The 17,953-nt window shown below is 39.2% G+C and overlaps 1 protein-coding gene across 1 annotated transcript in view; it reads right to left on the bottom strand.

Moving 5' to 3' along the window:
• The window catches only part of CA8 (carbonic anhydrase 8), a 93,212-nt gene that overhangs the window by 27,098 nt on the left and 48,161 nt on the right, over positions 1 to 17,953 (bottom strand). The window contains exons 5-7 of the mRNA XM_033126672.1: positions 6,737 to 6,799; positions 4,074 to 4,122; positions 2,572 to 2,684 (exon numbers count right to left, since the gene is read on the bottom strand). Of these exons, the coding sequence (XP_032982563.1) occupies positions 2,572 to 2,684; positions 4,074 to 4,122; positions 6,737 to 6,799 (225 nt within the window). The remainder of the gene's footprint in view (positions 1 to 2,571; positions 2,685 to 4,073; positions 4,123 to 6,736; positions 6,800 to 17,953) is intronic.

Raw genomic sequence — 17,953 nt, 5'->3', positions numbered from 1 at the left:
AAGGTTTCTTAATCTCCATAAGCTTCAGTCTCCTCATCTGAAACCTGAGAATAATAGCATTGACTGTTCCTTCCTCTGGCTCCTTCCACTATGCCTACAAAGCTTCTATTGTTTTCCACATTGTCTCTCCTTGCTTTTCCCATGAAACTTCTTGAAAGATAGTCTTTGGTCTGTATTTATCCTTGGTCTTCTATTTACAGCTCAACATTCTATGAAAACATCTCGCTTCAGTTAACAACTGCCTATTTGGCAATTATAGTTCCAGTTCATGCACCTTGCTTGCAATGATGAGGCAACTCTGAAAAGAAATAAAGGCTTTCTCCATGGTAGGAGCCTCAAGAAAAACTGGTTGGATGGGTCAGGGAGTTTACCTGGAGCAACGAGAAGCAGCATGATGGAAAGGAAGGTAGGGGAATGGTAATGGAGAAGGGGAGCCACAGACAAGCCACGGAGAAGTGCTAACACCAGCATCAAGCAGCGTTCACACACGGCCAAGGAAACAAAAGTGAAGGGTATGAACTGAGAAGTGACAGCTGGGCATATTTTTAGAGGGTTCGCTTATTGCCAATGGGGTGAGCAGCAGTAGCCCTATTTATATCCTCTGTAGCATTTGTTACTATTAACCTCCCTCCTCCACATCTCGGAAATACTCTCTCCAGTCCTGGATCCCAGGACACCACGCCCTCAGCTGCACCCAGGACACCCACCACAGGCCCTTGGGCAATTCCTTAGTTCCTGGGTGGTGCCATCTCCTCTACCTGCAATGAGGTTTTGCACTCAGCTGGGCTGACATTCCTCCTCAACTTGAGCTGATCTGATTCTCGAATCCATTTCTTCTTTCTCTTGGACATGAAGCTAGAGTGCACTTACCAGCATCCCCTGCGATCAGGTGTGGCCATGTGATTCAGTTCTAGCCAACAGACGGTAAGCATAAGGGGGTTCACCATTTCTAGGAGTGGCCCTTTAAAAAACCTCCCCTGAGATCCCCCAAGCTCTTCCCCTTCCTGCTGGTCCCATGCCCACACCTAGGGCAACCTTGCAAATGAGGCATTAAAGATGGCAGAGAGTCTTTCAACCTGATCTCCTGAATGACTGCACAGAGAAAAGACTTCACTGTGAATCAAAAACACATCTGTTGAATTTTATGTAAGAAATAAATTTTTACTGTGACAAATCACTAAAATTTTGAGGTTTACATGTATCTGTGACAGCAGTTATCATCTTTGCTAAATCACAACCTATATATCATTCGTCCAATCTTCTGTTCTTAATGTTAGACTCAGATTTCTTATTTCTTCCCTCTCCTGCACCAGACTGACCCCTAATATTTTTCAGGAGTGAGTGCCTGGACCTCCCAGTCTGGGTTGGGTTTCTTTCCTATATGTTTCCAGACCACCTTACTGATCACAATCACCTGTATGATCGTCTACCTCCCAACCCTCTGGTGAACTTTTAAGGGTGAAGACTGTGTTTTAATCTCTGCATCCTCTGTGCCTGGTTGGCACTCAGGAATAGTTTCTTGTAAGAACAAATCAATGAATGAATGAATAAAGGAATTAGGAATTGTCATATTAAAAATAGAAAGGTCCAAAGGTGGTGTAGTCAATGTTTATAAAATAACAAAAGGATGGAGACGCTGAATGAGGAACTCTTAAAATTAATCTTTAGAAACAGAAGAGTTAGAAGAAATTGTTAAAGGTTGAAGAAGGGATTTTAAAGATTTAAGGACAAGCAAAAGGAGGATTTACTGAGTAGGTAGGAAATGTGAACTTCTTATAAAATGATAAGGGATATAGTAAGAGTTTGTAAAAACTTATAATACTATAGGAAACTGGTTTATTTACTGCTCCAGCTTTTTGAGGTAGATCACGAAGAAAAACTAACACCTTCCAGAATATATCCCTCAGGCCCTGAGGGATAAGAGACATGGAAAGCACTAATGTGAAAATCATTGTTTCAATGCATTATTGTTATGTTGCCGCATGTTTCACCAGGTAACACCCCAGGGACAATCTACCTCGGTGCCCCCACACACTGTGCATCAGTATTTAAAGCACCTATCCAGAGCCCAAGGTGGGAGGTAGGTGACAAAAAGTGAGGCTACAGAACAATCCAGAACTTTCCAAGATATTCTTTCTAATTCCCTCACCCTTCTTCATACACGATTTTCCTGTGCAAGCCAAGAAAGAAATATTACAAAGCCCATGTGTGACTTAACCAGAAATAAGCAGCAATCTCACTTTACTTCCAAGACCTTCTTCCTCTCTGTGCTTGGGAAAACCATACATACAAAGGAATAACTAGATGAATTGACAGTTTGACTATTTCAGTGACTTCTATTTACTCTGTAAAAACTGACTTTTAAAACACAGATATAAATGATAGCTGGGTGCTGTTCTTCCTTGACCTTTCAGTTGCTTTCACTAGTTCGAGACATTTAACTTTCATCTGCAAAGATGTGACTGATCTAAAGAAAGCTAAAACATAAAACAGACATTTCCCTTTTACAGAAACAGAATTTAACCTTTAACTCAGAACTTCATTCTAAAAGAGTTAAAGTACCACACTCACCTGTAGCTGGGATATAGTTAGAGGGTATCGGAATAATATCCAGGTAACACCTTCACTGCAAGGTGGAATAGTAAGAGAGCCTTCATACACCCAATAGTCACGCAGCAGAGGATCTGTGTAAGCCGTGGACATGTCACAAGAAGGCAAGTTAATTAATAATAATTATGAAGACTCCAGCAATAATTTTCAAAATTACAAACTGTCCAAATAACGCTTCTCAGACTGATGACATTTTTTAAACTAGAGCCTCACACATGTATTCTTAAACTAATCATCATAGAGAAAACAATCAATGGACAACATTATGAATCCTCTTTTTATTATTTATAATGATTTCTATCAATAGGTTACTATGCATGTCCATACCTGGCTCTATAAACTTGATATGCATATATCAAGTTTAGTCACTTTAGGGGAAGTGTGTCCATGTATTTTTTAAATTGTACTGGAAGATTTACCTGACTAATATACCTAATATTTATCGAAAGCTTATTACATGTGAGGTAGTGTTCTAAACATTTTTTATTAACTCGCTGAACCATTACAACAAACCAATGAGATATGTCTTGTTATGAGCCCTATTTTTCAGACAACGACGCTGAATCATAGAGGGTTACATAATTTGCCTAAGGCCACTGGGCTAGAAACTGGCAGAGCCAGGATTTTAACCAAAGCATTTGGGTTCAAAGTCAATGTTCCTAAGCATTCTGTTCAAACTACCTGTGTATGGCTGCTCCAACAGCAAAATATTAAAAGCATATTATGATAGGATAAAAGAAATCATTCCTGTGAAATCTTTTAGCTCTGCATTAGAGGAACTCATGATTAAATAAGATGGATAAATGTTCAATATATGGCAAAAACTGGTTTGTTGTAGAGCAATTAAATATAGAAACTAAGAGGATACAAAGTATCAACCTATTTGGTTTTGTTGGAAACACTAAGAAATTTCACATAATTTAGGCAGAGATATGTGAAGACCAAAGTTTGTACAAGATAACCTTTAACTCCAAATTATATGTTGAGTATTTTATACACAATTCTTACCTGTTCGGTGAGCCCTAAATAATTAGAATAACAGCTAAGTACCATTGCAAAGAGGTTACCTTACAAAATGAGACATAAAGTTTATTTCATTCTAGAGATTAATAAAAACCTCACTCATCAATTTTAGATGTATTTCTGTTACTATGCTGGTGCTTACATAGAGGTAGCAATTTTTACAAATGAAAATCTAAAGGAAATTCTTCATGGATTAATGGGACTAGTGGCAAAGTGCTCATTATTTCAAAAGGTTTATTCCATGTTTAGAGCATGAAAAGGTACTACAGAGAATACATATATTATAAAGAAACTTTATAAACTAATAATATATAGTTTTATATATATATATATATATATATATATATATATATATATATATATATACATATATTCTGAGGCAAACAATGCACTCATATCTACAATGAAAATTCATCTTACTCAATCGGATGCACACTTACCTGGTAATAAAGTGTTAGGATTAAAGCAGGGTATGGTTTTGGACTTCCCCTAAAAAAGAAAAAAATTACCCCATGTTAACATAAAATTTCTTAATTTTAGAATAAAAATGTATTCTTGGTGAACACATAATGCAACATACAGATGATGTGTTATAGAATCATACACTTGAAACCTATGTAGTTTTGTTGACCACGGTCACCCCAATAAATTTGAATTAGAAAAATTGTTAGCACTAAAAATCCAAGTTGATGCCTTTTCTGAATGATATCATCAGACCCCGTAGATCTGTGAGTGTCTCATTCTGTCTTCTTATGGGAGCAACACTGGCTAGTTCCACAAGATAATCCTGCTCTCAGTCTGTGGCTATTTTCTTTGCTACCACAGTTCAGTTTTCCCATAATTCCTTGTATGAAACTTACAACTGGCTACCTAGTGTCTGTCTGCCTTCCGTCAGCTACTTTTCCTGCTCCTAGCACGTCCAGACCAGAGACTTGAGTCTTGGTGTAAAGTGCCCGAACCCTGGCTCAGGGAATTCTTTTGAAATGACGCTCCTCCTAGTACTTTGATCTCAACTCCTAACCTTCTTGGCGTTACAACCTGTCTCTCAGGTTCTCGTTTTGTCCTTTTGAATTTGATAACTCAGGTCTAAGATCCATGCTAGATGCTCTCCTTCTCCAGAGAAGAAAATCTGACCCTCAAATGAAAGTATTTAATTGCAATCAACTTTTATCAAAGCTAGATTTAATTTTCAAGAAAAATATGTGTGTCCTTATTCAATAATTCACATTTATGATCCCTATTTTAAATAGTGCCATTTAAATTGCTCAGGCCTTTGAGGCAGACACACCTGTCACAGTAGTTGGGCATCTCTTATAAGATTACTCTGTGAATGCAGACATCACAGGAAACATTAATGCATAACCTCTACATCTCATCTTTACTTCTAGAGACTATTTGACATATTCAAGCATCCAGCTTACTTGCCTTCCATTCTCCTGTATTTCCAGAATGACTGACATCATATTAGCTGAAGATATAAAGGAAAATTTCTCGACCCATTTCTATTGGACAAATATCAGTCAAAATGTGTCTTCACACCATTTCTACCAGCCTCTTTGACTGGTGTGTGTTTTCCCTTGCTAGCTGGACTCATTCTGAGCTAGCTCAGGAGATCTTTGGTAGAGGTTTGTGGGGACAGAGTCCCACAGAGCGGTTTCCAGGCTCTCGGCCTCACCTGTAAAGGTGCTGGCTCGGGTAGTAGATGGCCATCGGCTGTGGCTGGTTGGCCATCAGCTGTAACCAGTTAGCCAATTGGCCACTGATACAACTGCGGTGACTGGGTTGGTTGGTTGTTGGTTGGTTGGCAGGCAAAAAAGCGGACGGCAGATTGCGCATCGTGTGGATCCTATTTCCTATGTCTCACCCAGCCGCCAGCGAAACTGGGGTGCAGGAAGACCCTTTGTTGGGGTACTGGTGGATGTTTGCTTCTGTGTCTCCAACCCAGCCGCAGCGAGAATATAGTGGTATGAACCCCCTATCTGTGGCTCCATTGGTGTTCCTTTTTGGCCTCACCATATCCTGTTCTTGTGCGGAGAGCGGGCCCAGACACCCCGCATGACAAGGTTCTAGCCTGGTTCAGGATGCCTGGGTTTGTGCTAGCATAGAGCTAATCAGACTTCATTCCCAGACTGATTTTAGAATTGGCTTTGGGTCTCTGGGTCTGTGTGCTCACGTCCATCAGCCATACAGGATTAACCACTCCTCTCCAAGGCCACTCAGATTGCACTGACTCAATGTAAGTGTAAAAGGGACTGTTGTTCATAGCAGAACTTGACTTCCTAGCAACACCAGGCTGAATCTCTAAGGGGTCAAATAAACGTGCATCACCTTCTCTGCTCTGTATTATTTTATGGCTTATATGTACTTGTCTTTTTGTTCTTAACATAAATACTTTGAAGTATGGTTGCCACAATTTTTACGTGTTTGGTTTATACAACTTTCCTCTAACTAATGGGTGGAAAGGGTTAACTCAGTAGGCGTGGGTTGCTCAAATCCTCACATTTCAAAAAAAGGATTGTCTTCAAGACTGACCTTTGACAGGCTCCTGGGTGATAATCTCTGAGCCCTTGGAATATTCTGCTTTACAGAGTGTTTTGTGTGCTGGAGGCCTTGGGCCATGCTGTACCAGCTTGAAGAGATAAGTCGATTCTAGTAAGTGGTTTATGGTGCATGCTGGATTTGCTGAGGGTGGGCGTGGAGGGCTGGAGTCAGAGCAGCTGAGGTCAGTCACACAGGCACTGCATGCTCGCATGACTGACCCCGAATAAATAAAACCCCTGGACTCCAAGGCTCAGGTAAGCATCTCTGGTTGGTGACAATGTGCATGTATTGGGACACACCATTGCTGGGAGAATTAGGTGCGTCTCCCCACGACTCCACTGGGAGGGGACGCCGGGAAGCTGGGCCTGGTTTCTCCCGGACTCTTCTCCTGAGCCTTTTCACTATGCTGATATTTCCTCTGTGTCCTTCTGCTGTAACCACAACCATGAGAATAATAGCTTTTCTGGGAGTCCTTTTAGTGAATCATCGAGCCTGAGGGTGGCCTTGGGGAACTCTTACACAACCAGTGTTTTTATTTTCTTTTAAATGATGACTTACTTACCTTGTACTGAATGTCCTGGAGGATTTCAGTCACAGCCTTCAGGCCTACATGTTCTTTTCCTATCTGAAATATATAAAGCATAAGCCATAACTACAAAATTGTTACATTCTTAGCTTTGACTTAAAATAACTAATAGAAGTGATGCTCGGGTCTACCTGAATGTCCTGCTTGGGGAATAATTAAATGACCTTTTCATTAATCATCAGGTCAACATCTACTGAAGGCAGTTAAAGTTGTAACAGAAGCTAGCAAAGTCAAATATTGGAGATGTTCTTGGATGTTTCCAAGAGTCCATTCTAAATTCATCATGCTGAGTATAAAGCATCACACACTGCTACACATGCTCATATAGCAAAGCAGATAATACTGCGATATAAAAGTCTCAAGGATATTTCTGAACCAAATTACTCATCACATGCCCAAACTCTTCCATTTTTTGCTTCTAGCATCTCTAGATCGTTATTATAGATTTTATCAATGTTGAAAAATTTTTTATTGACTCAGGAAAGTGGGTATGTGATTTCATAGGTTAAAGTCAGCAAAATCAGGACATGTCTTGATTACCACTGGACATAATTCTATAATCACCTTTTTATTCTCGAATAATAAGAATATGCTGTTCAGGTTTTCTATTTTAAAACCTTATATATCATTACATATTTTTAGTGTATAAAATACTCCAAAGAATTTGAGACTGTAAAAAAGAATCTTACAATAAGTATTCTTTATTTTTTATTAGTGTCGGGTATACAAAGTATAAGTGCAATCTGATTTCCACTTTTCAACCAAGTTTTAATGGTCCGTGCTAATGGAGGACAGTTGTAGCAGGGACAATTTATAACCTCAGATAAACAACCATTGTTATTGTTCATTTCTTTTCTCTTCCACACATAAATTTTTAGAGAATGACCTATACGGAGCTAGAAGAGCTGTCAACATGTTCACATTCTGCTTCTCTCCACGTGAACCAATTGTGAAACATGCTAGGTGAAAGGGCATGAAAGAGGAACGAAAACAGACAAGAAACTTACATAATCTAAGGCCAATCAGTTCAGAATAATCAAGACTTTAACTATTACCCAAGTGTTTGCAATTCCTGAAATAAGCTCTAAAAACAGGGGGGGAAATCCCTGAATTAAAGAAAAAATACCTAAGGCAAATGTATTCATGAGTGCAACAGCCTGGACCTTTAGGCAGAAGCCTTCACCGGATCTTCGGGGGAAATGAACTTGCTTTGCTTTCTGGTTTAACAATGATGTGCCACTAAGATGCCTATGCCTGGGGTTGGGATCTGTTTTCATTTCGTGCACCTCCAGTCAGATTATAACTTTTTGAAAAGGCCACATCGGAATGGTGTAAGGACACATAAAGTCATGATTCAGGAGCAAGGTCATTTGCATTGGATGCCTGGGTTCTGATTCTGACTCACTTCTTAGCCTTGAGCAAGTTTCTTAACCTCTATGCCTCATCTATACAGAGAGGAGGATGAAAGTGACAGGGTTGAAGAGAAGGCTAAATCAAACAAAGACCTTAGACCAGGACACTATGCACCATAATTCAATCAAGATCACCCATATTACTCTCACTCACAATGCTAGCCAGCATCAATACAGTGTTTACATGTAGTAGCCCCTAATAACTATCACTAACTCCTTCTCGCTATATTCTTTACTTTTGGGTAAAGCCTTATATCTAGCCACAGACTGCAGCCATTATTCCATCTTTTTCCTTTCCTCCTTTGCCAAATTTTTGTCTGCAGAGGTTACAACCACCAAAAAGCTAGTATAGATAATACTCTACACACCTCAACCCCTAAAATCCTACAGCAGTTCAGGTGACAAAACAACCTGGTGCCAAGAGTCCATCAAGAACCGTGAGACCAATTAACTTCTTACCTCTCACCTTTGCCAACTTTCACCACCACCCACAATGCAAACCATCTGGTCAGTTCACCTGCTAGAATCTCGGCCCTGCATGGCCCTGTATTTTTCCACTTCAAACTCTAACCTCTCCTCATTTTCAACTGTCCCCTCTAGAACAGGATGACTGGGCATCTTTGACAAGCTCTCCCACCACCTCCTGGTCTGCGTGAACCCCCAGGTCTGCCATGACCACTGCTCTCCCAGACCTCGAGTGGATACTGTGCAGTCTCCGTCACATAGAACGGGAAGCTGTGGTCATCAGTGCCCTGCTGTTACCTTTCATAAGGCTGTCCACTGAGTGGACCGTCCTCCACTGATGCTATCATGCTCTACTTTCCATTTACTGTCCCACTGGTCACTCCCTCACTGCCATCACTTCCTCCCATCACTCTGGAGGACTTCAACATCCACATGGGTGACCTGTCCCCTCTCTGTCCTATCTCTTTACCCCTCGGTCCATGGCTTTCAGCCCCATACTACTCAGCAAATCAATCCCGAGAACACACCCTGTATTTGTTTTCTGAAAACTTCTCACTCATCCAGCTCTCCTCTTTTCTCTCTCTTCCCATTAGTGGATCACAAGGAGCCAAGGCTCTCGGGAGCTTCTGGCTTTGTCTCATTCCCTTCCTGCCTGCCCTGAATGACATCTCTTCAACCACTCTCAATTCTCTAATCCCTTTGTCCTCCTAAGTCATTGCTGAGTAACAATTTTCCATTGATCAATGTAACAATTTGCTAGAATTCTCCACTCCTCTACCTGGTTAGACAACAATCCACAAGCCACTATCCTGTACAACGTGAAATATCCAACCTCAAGTGGGTCTCCCACACTGACTGTCAAGGCTACTGTATCACTCCTCTCCTGGGCTATTTCAAAACCTTTACCAAACCTACGCTTCTTTTGCTGTATAAATTACTTTGCTTTGTATTCTCAGAAATAATAAAGGTCATCATGCATGAGCTCCCCTATTTTCCTGCCTTCACCTACAAATTCATCCCATTTGTACTCACCCTTTTCTCATGACCCTCTATTTTGAAGAAAGGGTGGGTCCCCTCCTGTCCAAGTTTAGTCCATCCACGTAAGGTCTCCATCCTGTGTCCTCCTGCCATCCTCAGGACTTTGCTACGTCCACTATTCCCTTTCTTGCTGGTATTTTTAAACTCTATGTCTGCACTAGTTCTGTTTGCTCAGAATAAAAACACAGGCAGAATTCGGATCTCAAAATGAAACAAATAGGACTGTGCTGTACATCACTAGTTATTATCCCTTCCACCTTTCTTTTCTGAAGTCAGGCTTCTTAAAAGGGAAGTCTACACTCACTGCCTCCGATCCCTCACCTCCCATTCACTCCCCTCACCTAAGTGCAAGACACCCGATGGGCTTCAGTCCCTCTCCTCTCTGCTTCGGCTGACACGCCTGATCAGACCTTCTTCCCTTCATGAAATTCTTCTCTCAAAGTTTCTGTAGTTTTACTCTCTCCCAAAAGGCGTTTTCACATAGATAACCTGAATTTTCCCTCCAGGCAAACTTATGGAAACTTAGAACAAGTGTGCATGCTCTCGAGCTTCCCCTTGCCTCCAACAAGGAGCTTGCTCCTGGAAATACCGATGCTAGTTCCAAAAGTCTTAGCTTTCAATACAGTGCTCTAATACTCCCCATCACCTGGTACATGCAAAAAATCAGCTAAGTGAAAATAGTAAGTTATCATATTTAATTCTATTCACAAATATTTATTGAGTACCAATTCCAAAGATGAAACTAACATGTTTCCCTTCCCTTCTACATATGACTATTTGGGTTTTTTGTATTCTGATTTTTATTTCATTTCATTATTTTTTATTCTTGTTTTTTAATAATGAGACATTGTCTTCTACTTCTGCTGCCTCGACTTCTCAAATTTAAGATGCTTTATTAACTTTTTCAGGTTAAAAAAAATGGACTTTAACAGTTATTACTTCAATGTACTAGAGATTATCAAAACATATTTGTATAATTTAAAACATTTTTATCAGTATTTTGTGATTCCATTTTATTTACACAATGCAGTGGTAAAACAGAAGGAATAGAGGGCCCTGCCTGTGAAAAAGCCATAAAATAACTTGTAAGAAGAGGATTCATTTAAAAAATGTAAGGATTTGTTCTTAAGTTCTATGACATGTGCCATACTTTCAAGAAACTGATTTTAAAATGTTAAAAGGCTAAAATTGAATGGCTATATTCAAACATCAACAAAGAAATATCTTAGAGATATTTATAACAGAAAATTTTTGTAATTAATGATACTGAAATATACGGCACACACACACAAAAAAGGCAAATTTCAAAAGGCCTGTTACCCAACTCTCTTTGGAATATTAAGTTACTAAAGACCACTATGCTAACATTACTGCTCTAATCCCAGATTATCTGAAAGGCAGCCTGGAACCACACAGAATGGAAGAACAGTTTCTGGTACTGACTGGTGACACAAAATCGCTGTGTCACTATAAACAATGACTTTTCCTCTCTGGCTATTGGTTTCTCTTCTGTAAGATAGGGGAGAGGAAAGTCTAAAATTTCCAGGATCTCTTTTACCTGTAAATTGTTTATCATGTCAAGCAGATGATATGACAAAGTTTAAGAGATTCACCTTAGGAACTAGGTTAAAGTTTTGCCTTTGAAAGCATGTGATTTGCTTTTGTACATTTCATTAATTTACATAACATTCTTTGCTTACCAGAGAGCTCAAATCTAAACCTTGACTATTGACTATATCTACCAAGGTCTTTGCCAGTCTTATTTTATCAATGCTTTCTATAAGGCACTTCAAATCATCTTGGGGTAAAAAATTATTATTAACAAAGAACTAAAACAATCTACTGCATGATTATATTATTGATTTTTCTTAGCTTTTTCAATAAGCCAAAGTTCAAAAACATTTCTGAAAGTCTTTTTTATTAATAAAATGAACTCTGCTTTCATCTCTGATTTCATTTCTAAATCATTTCTCCAAAGACCCTGAATGCCACTCCGAAGAAAATTTCTAATAAGTAAATGAATCAATTTCTACCAATGAATAAGGCTGCTCTCTCAAGATTGAGTTTTCTACTTTTAAATAATCAGTGTTCTCTGTACATGTGTTTAATGTCACCTCTAAGAGAGAACAAAAAATATTCTACGTTCTGGTTAAAGATCATAATGTAGGAAGACCCTAAGCTCACTTCCTCCCCAAACCACAACAAATCTACAACATAGGGAACAAGTCCTTCTGAAGGAGACCTGGAAACTGAATGAACAGAATCTCCACAAAAATGGACAGCACTGAGAAAGGTAGGGAAGGCAGAAATACGGTCCCACTAATGGAAACCACACCTCAGCCAGGGGTCTGCAATGCTGACCGCAGCACCAGTGGGTGCCATTTTGGAATCCTCTGGATAGCCTGCTGGAGCCAGTGGGCACAGCCCTCTGTGAGTCCTGCCAGCCCCTATGATTCAGCCAGATCTCGCAGTGGGCTGGATGATAATCCTACCCACCAGTGTACTTGCAAAAGCTATGGCCCTGCCACAACAGAAAGACACATGAAGCCCATACATGTGACACCCCGGAGCCACTGGCTCTGGTGACCAGAAGGGGACTGTAATGCTGAGCCCCACAGGACATCTCCCACATAAGGCCACATCTTTAAGACCAGGAAACATAGATGATCTACCCAGTACACACAAACACAGAGAATTAGACAAAATGAACAGACAAAGGAATACATTCCAAATGAAAGAACAACACGAAACCTCAGAAAAAGAACTACACAAAATGGAGTTAAGCAAACTATCTCATAAAGAGTTCAAAGTAATAGTAATAAAGAGGCTCACTGTAATCACAGAAAAATGGATGAACACAGTGAGGACTTCAACAAAGACACAGAAAAATTAAGAAAGTACCAGAGCTGAAGAATTCAATGACTACACTAGGAATCTAGTGTACAATGACTACACTAGGAAGCTACACTAGGAATCAATAGCAGAGAGCTGATACAGTGGAATGGATCAGCAATCTGGAAGAGAGAGGATGGAAATCACTCAAGCTGGACAGCACAATTTTTTAAAAAACTTTTTAATGAGGAGAGTTTAAGGGATCTCTGGAACAACATCGAGCATACTAACATAGCATTCTAGGGGCCCCAGAAGGAGAAGGGAGAGAGAAATGGGCAGGAAACTTACTTGAAGGAAAAATATCTAAAAACTTCTCTAATCAGGAGAAGGAAACAGGCATCCAGGTCCAGGAAACAGAGAGTTCCAAACAAAATGAACACAAAGAGGTCCACACCAAGATACTTTATAATTAAAGTGTCAAAATTTAAAGCTAAAGAGAGAATCTTAAAAGCATCAAGAGAAAAGCAACTAGTTGCATACTAGGGAACCCCCATAAGACTATCAGCTGATTTTTCACGAGAAACTATGCAAACCAGAAGGGAGTGTCATGATATACTCAAAGTGCTAAAAAAAAAAAAAAAAAGTAAATAAATAAAAATAAATAAAAAAAACCTTCCTAGAATATTCTACTCAGCAAGGTTATCATTCAGAATTGAATGAGATAAAGTGTTTCCCAAACAAGCAAAATCTAAAGGAGTTCATCACCACTAAACTAGATTTACAAGAAGTGTTAAAAAGAGAGTCTCCAGTCAGTAACTCAACTACAGAACAACCATCATTGAGAATTGCCTGAAGTCTACCTGAACAGAAGTCCTACAACTAAGGATATATAAAAAAAAGCCACCTCAAGACTGGTAGGTGGGGCAGAGACTCAGAATAGGGCTGTGGAGGTCCCCCCAGAGGAGCAAGAGGTCCAAGCCCCAAACCAGGCTCCCCAAGCCAGGGTTCCGGTGCTAGGAGAGAAGTCCCAATAACTTCTGACTGTGAAAACCAGCAGCTATTGTGACTGAGTGAGACAGAGGGCTACTGCAGTCCCAGGCATTCCTCTTAAAGGGCCTGCAGATGGACTTACTTGCTGATGAACTCACTTGCTCTCAGCTCCAGCACTGAGGCAGCAGCTCCAAAAGCACCTGGGACATATGTGGAGGAACTGAGTTCTCTGGCTTCAGGGATAGGGTTGGAGGGGTAGCTTTCTCCCAGACAGAAGTGCTGGCAGAAGCCACTGTTTTCTTGTTGAGCTCTCCCCAGTTACCCAGTGTGCAGATGCAAGCAGGCACCATATCTGAGTCTCCGTCAACAGCAGATTAAAGAAGTAGAGGATCAAATCAGCAATTTAGAGGATAAGGTAGCAGAAAACACCCACTCAGAACAGCAAAAAAGAATCCAAAAAATGAGGATAGTTTAAAGGGCCTTTGGGACATCAAGTGTACCAACATTCATATCATGGCGGTACCAAAAGGAGAAGAGAGAGAAGAAAACAAGGAACTGAAAACCCATTTGAAGAAATAATGACGGAAAACTTCCCTAATTTGATGAACAGACATACAAGCCCAGGAAGCACAGAGTCCCAAACAAGATGAACCCAAAGAGGCCCACACCAAGACACATCATAATTAAAATGCCAAAGGTTAAAGACAAAGAGAGAATCTTAAATACAGCAAGAGAAAAACAGTTAGTTACCTACAAGGGAGCTCCCATAAGACTGTCAGCTGATTTCTCAACAAACTTTTTAGGGCAGAAGGGATTGGCACAAAATATTCAAAGTGATGAAAAGTAAGGACCTACCACCAAGATTACTCTACCCAGCAAAGCTATCATCTAAAATTGAAGGACAGACAAAGACCTTCCCAGACCAAAAAAAGGGGAAAAAAGCTAAAGGAGTTGATAACCACCAAACCAATATTACAAGAAATGTTAAGGGGACTTCTCTAAGAAGAAAAATAGATCAAAAATATGAATAATAAAATTGCAATAATTACATATCTCTCAACAATTAATTTTAATGTAAATGGATTAAATGCTCCAAACAAAAGACATAGGGTGGCTGAATGGAAATAAAACAAAACATTTACATATAAGGTGTGATTAAAAACTATGGTGAATGTTTAAATAAAAAAAATTATTACAATAAAAAACACATTGCCATTAATCCCCCTCAAAATACTCCCCTTCACTTGGAACACACTTATCCCAACGTTCTGGCGACTTTCTGAAGCAGTTCTGGAAGTTATCTTTTGTGAGTGTCCTTAGTTGCACTGTCATGGCTACCTCCATGTACTGAATCAATTCAAAATGTTTGTCTTTCATAGTCATTTTGACTCTGGGGAGAGCCAGAAGTAGCATGGTGCCAGATCAAGTGAATAAGGTGGATGAGGACACACCATAATGATTATATTTGACAGAAATTGCTGTACCAGAAGCAGTGTGTGACACGGAGTCATTCCATTGTGATCACAAAATATGGTGAATGCTGCTGCTGAGTGCCATCCAACGAAAAGGCAGGGATCTTCAATATAGGAAGCGGAGCATCAAACCTTAGTAACAGTGTGTGACAAACTTCAACTTTTTCAGTGCAGTCAGTTGGGTGTGAGCCACGGTTGAGAAGTATGTTTTAATGTCTGCCATAAACCATCCTCCATCATGACAACGCTCCGTGTAACACATCGCTTCTGGTATATGGCAATTTCTATCAAATAAAACATTAACATGTGCCCTCATCCACCTTCTTCACTGGATCTGGCACCGTGTGACTTCTGGCTCTTCCCCAAAGTCAAAATGATTCAGGATATCAAGGCAGCCACAACAGCACAACTAAAGACACTCAAGAAAGAGGACTTCCAGAACTGCTTCAGAAAGTGGCAAGAATGATGGGATAAGTGTGTTCGAAGTAAGGGAAATTAATGGCAATGTGTCTTTTACTGTAATAAACATTTTTTATTTCAACATTCACCATATTGTTTGATCATACCTCATATGCTGTCTATAAGAGACTCATTTTAGATCGAAAGACAGAGATATACTGAAAGTAAAGGGATGGGGGAAAGATATTTCATGAAAATGGAAATAAACAAACAAAAACTGGGTTAGCAATACTTATACCAGATAAATAGATTTAAAAACAAAGGCTATAACAAGAGACAAAGAAGGACTCAATAATCTCACTTCTGGGTATTTATCTAAAGAAACCAAAACACCACTTCAAAGGGACATGTGCATCCATATGTTCACTGCAGCATTATTTACAAAGCCAGGATGTGGGGGCAACTTGGGTGTCCATCAATGGATGAATGGATAATGAAGAGGTGGTACATATATACAATGGAATATTCCTTAGCCTTAAAGAAGAATGAAATCTTGCCATCTGCAGTAACATGGATGGATCTAGAGAGTACAGCGCTGAGTGGAGTAGGTTAGACAGAGAAAGACAAATGCCCTATGATTTCACTTATACCGTGATTCCCCGAAAATAATACCTAACTGGAAAATAAGCCCTAGCATGATTTTTCAGGATGACATCCCCTAAACATAAGTCCTTTGGAGCAAATCTTAATATAAGACCTGGTCTTATTTTTGGGGAAACACGGTATGTGGAATCTAAAGAAAAAAAACAAGCAAACAAATAAAACAGACACAGACTCATAGTTATAGAGAACAATTTTGATGGTTGCCAGATGGGAGGGGGTTGGGGGAATGAGTGAAAAATATGAAGGGATTAAGAAGTACAAATTGGTAGTTACAAAATAATCATGGGGATATAAAGTATACCATAAGGAATATAGTCAACAATATTGTAATAACTATGTATGGTGTCAGACTGGTACTAGTTTTATCAGGGTGATCACTTCATAAGTTATGTAATTGTCTAATCACTCTGCTGTATACCTGAAACTAATATAATATTGTATGTCAACTAAATTGAAAAATAAAAACATCATTAAAAAAAAAAAAAACCTAGAAGAAATAATCCTAAAATTTGTGTGGAACCACAAAAGACCCCAAACAGCCAAAGCAATCTTGAGAAAGAAGACTAACGCTGGAAGTATCACACTTCCTGATTTCAAACTATACTACAACGCTATAGTAATCAAAATAGTATCATGCTGGACAAAAACAAACACATAGATCAATGGAACAAAATAGTAAGCTTAGAAATAAACCCACACTTACATGGTCAATTAATCTATAACAAAAGAGGCAGAAAACATAGTGGAGAAAAGAGTCTCTTCAACAAACAGCGTTGGGAAAACTGGACAGTTACATGCAAAAGAATGAAACTGGATGACTGTCTTGTACCATATACAAAAATAAACTCAAAATGTATTAAAGACTTAAAAGTAACATGTGAAACAATAAAACTCCTAGAAGAAAACATAGGCAATAAACTCTTTGACATCAGTCTTAGCACTAATTTTATTTTTCATCTGTCTCCTCAGACAGGGGCAACAAAAGCAAAATTATCAAATGGACCTACATCAAACTAAAGTTTGAAGGAAGCCAGGGAAGGAAGCCATCAAAAAAAGGAAAAGGCAACCTAGTGAATGGGAGAAGATATTTGCAAATAATATACCAACAAGGTATTGATGTCTAAAATATATAAAGAACTCATATAACCCACTATCAAAAAACAATCTGATTGAAAAACGGGCAGAGGATCTAAATAGACATTTTTCCAAAGACGACATGCAGACGGCCAACAGGCACATGAAACGATGCTCACCATCACTAATCATCAGGAACGTGCAAATCAAAACCACAATGAGATATCACCTCACATCTGTCTGAATAGCTAGTATCAAAAAGACAATAAGTGCTGGCGAGAATGTGGAGAAAAAGGAACCTTGTGCACTGTTGGGGAATTGTAAATTAGTGCAACCACTATGGAAAATAGTATGGAGCGTCCTCAAAAATTTAAAAATAGGACTACCACTAATCACTATGTTGTTTTGTACACCTGAAACTAATACAAAGAAGAAGAAAAAAAGGACTACCATATAATCCAACAACTCCACTTCTGGGTATTTATCCAAAGAAAATGAAAACACTAATTCAAATATATATGCACCTCTATATTCACTGCAGCATTATTTACAATAGCCAAGATATGGAAACAAAGTAAGTGTCTATTGATAAATGAGGGGATAAAGGATATGTGAGATATATATAGACACACACATACACACAATAGAATATTACTCAACCATAAAAAAGAATGAAATATTGCCATTGGTGACAACATAGATGGACCTAGAGTGTTTTGTGCTAAGTGAAATAGGTCAGACAGAGAAAGACAAATGTCACATGATTTCACATGCATGTGGAATCTAAAACACAAAACAAACAAACGAACAAAACAAAAACAGACTCACATATACAGAGAACAAACTGA

This window comes from Rhinolophus ferrumequinum, chromosome 14 (assembly GCF_004115265.2).
Source record: "Rhinolophus ferrumequinum isolate MPI-CBG mRhiFer1 chromosome 14, mRhiFer1_v1.p, whole genome shotgun sequence".
Lineage (NCBI taxonomy): Eukaryota > Metazoa > Chordata > Mammalia > Chiroptera > Rhinolophidae > Rhinolophus > Rhinolophus ferrumequinum.
Note: the sequence above shows the minus strand (reverse complement) of the source record. Positions and strands in the feature narration are given on the sequence as shown.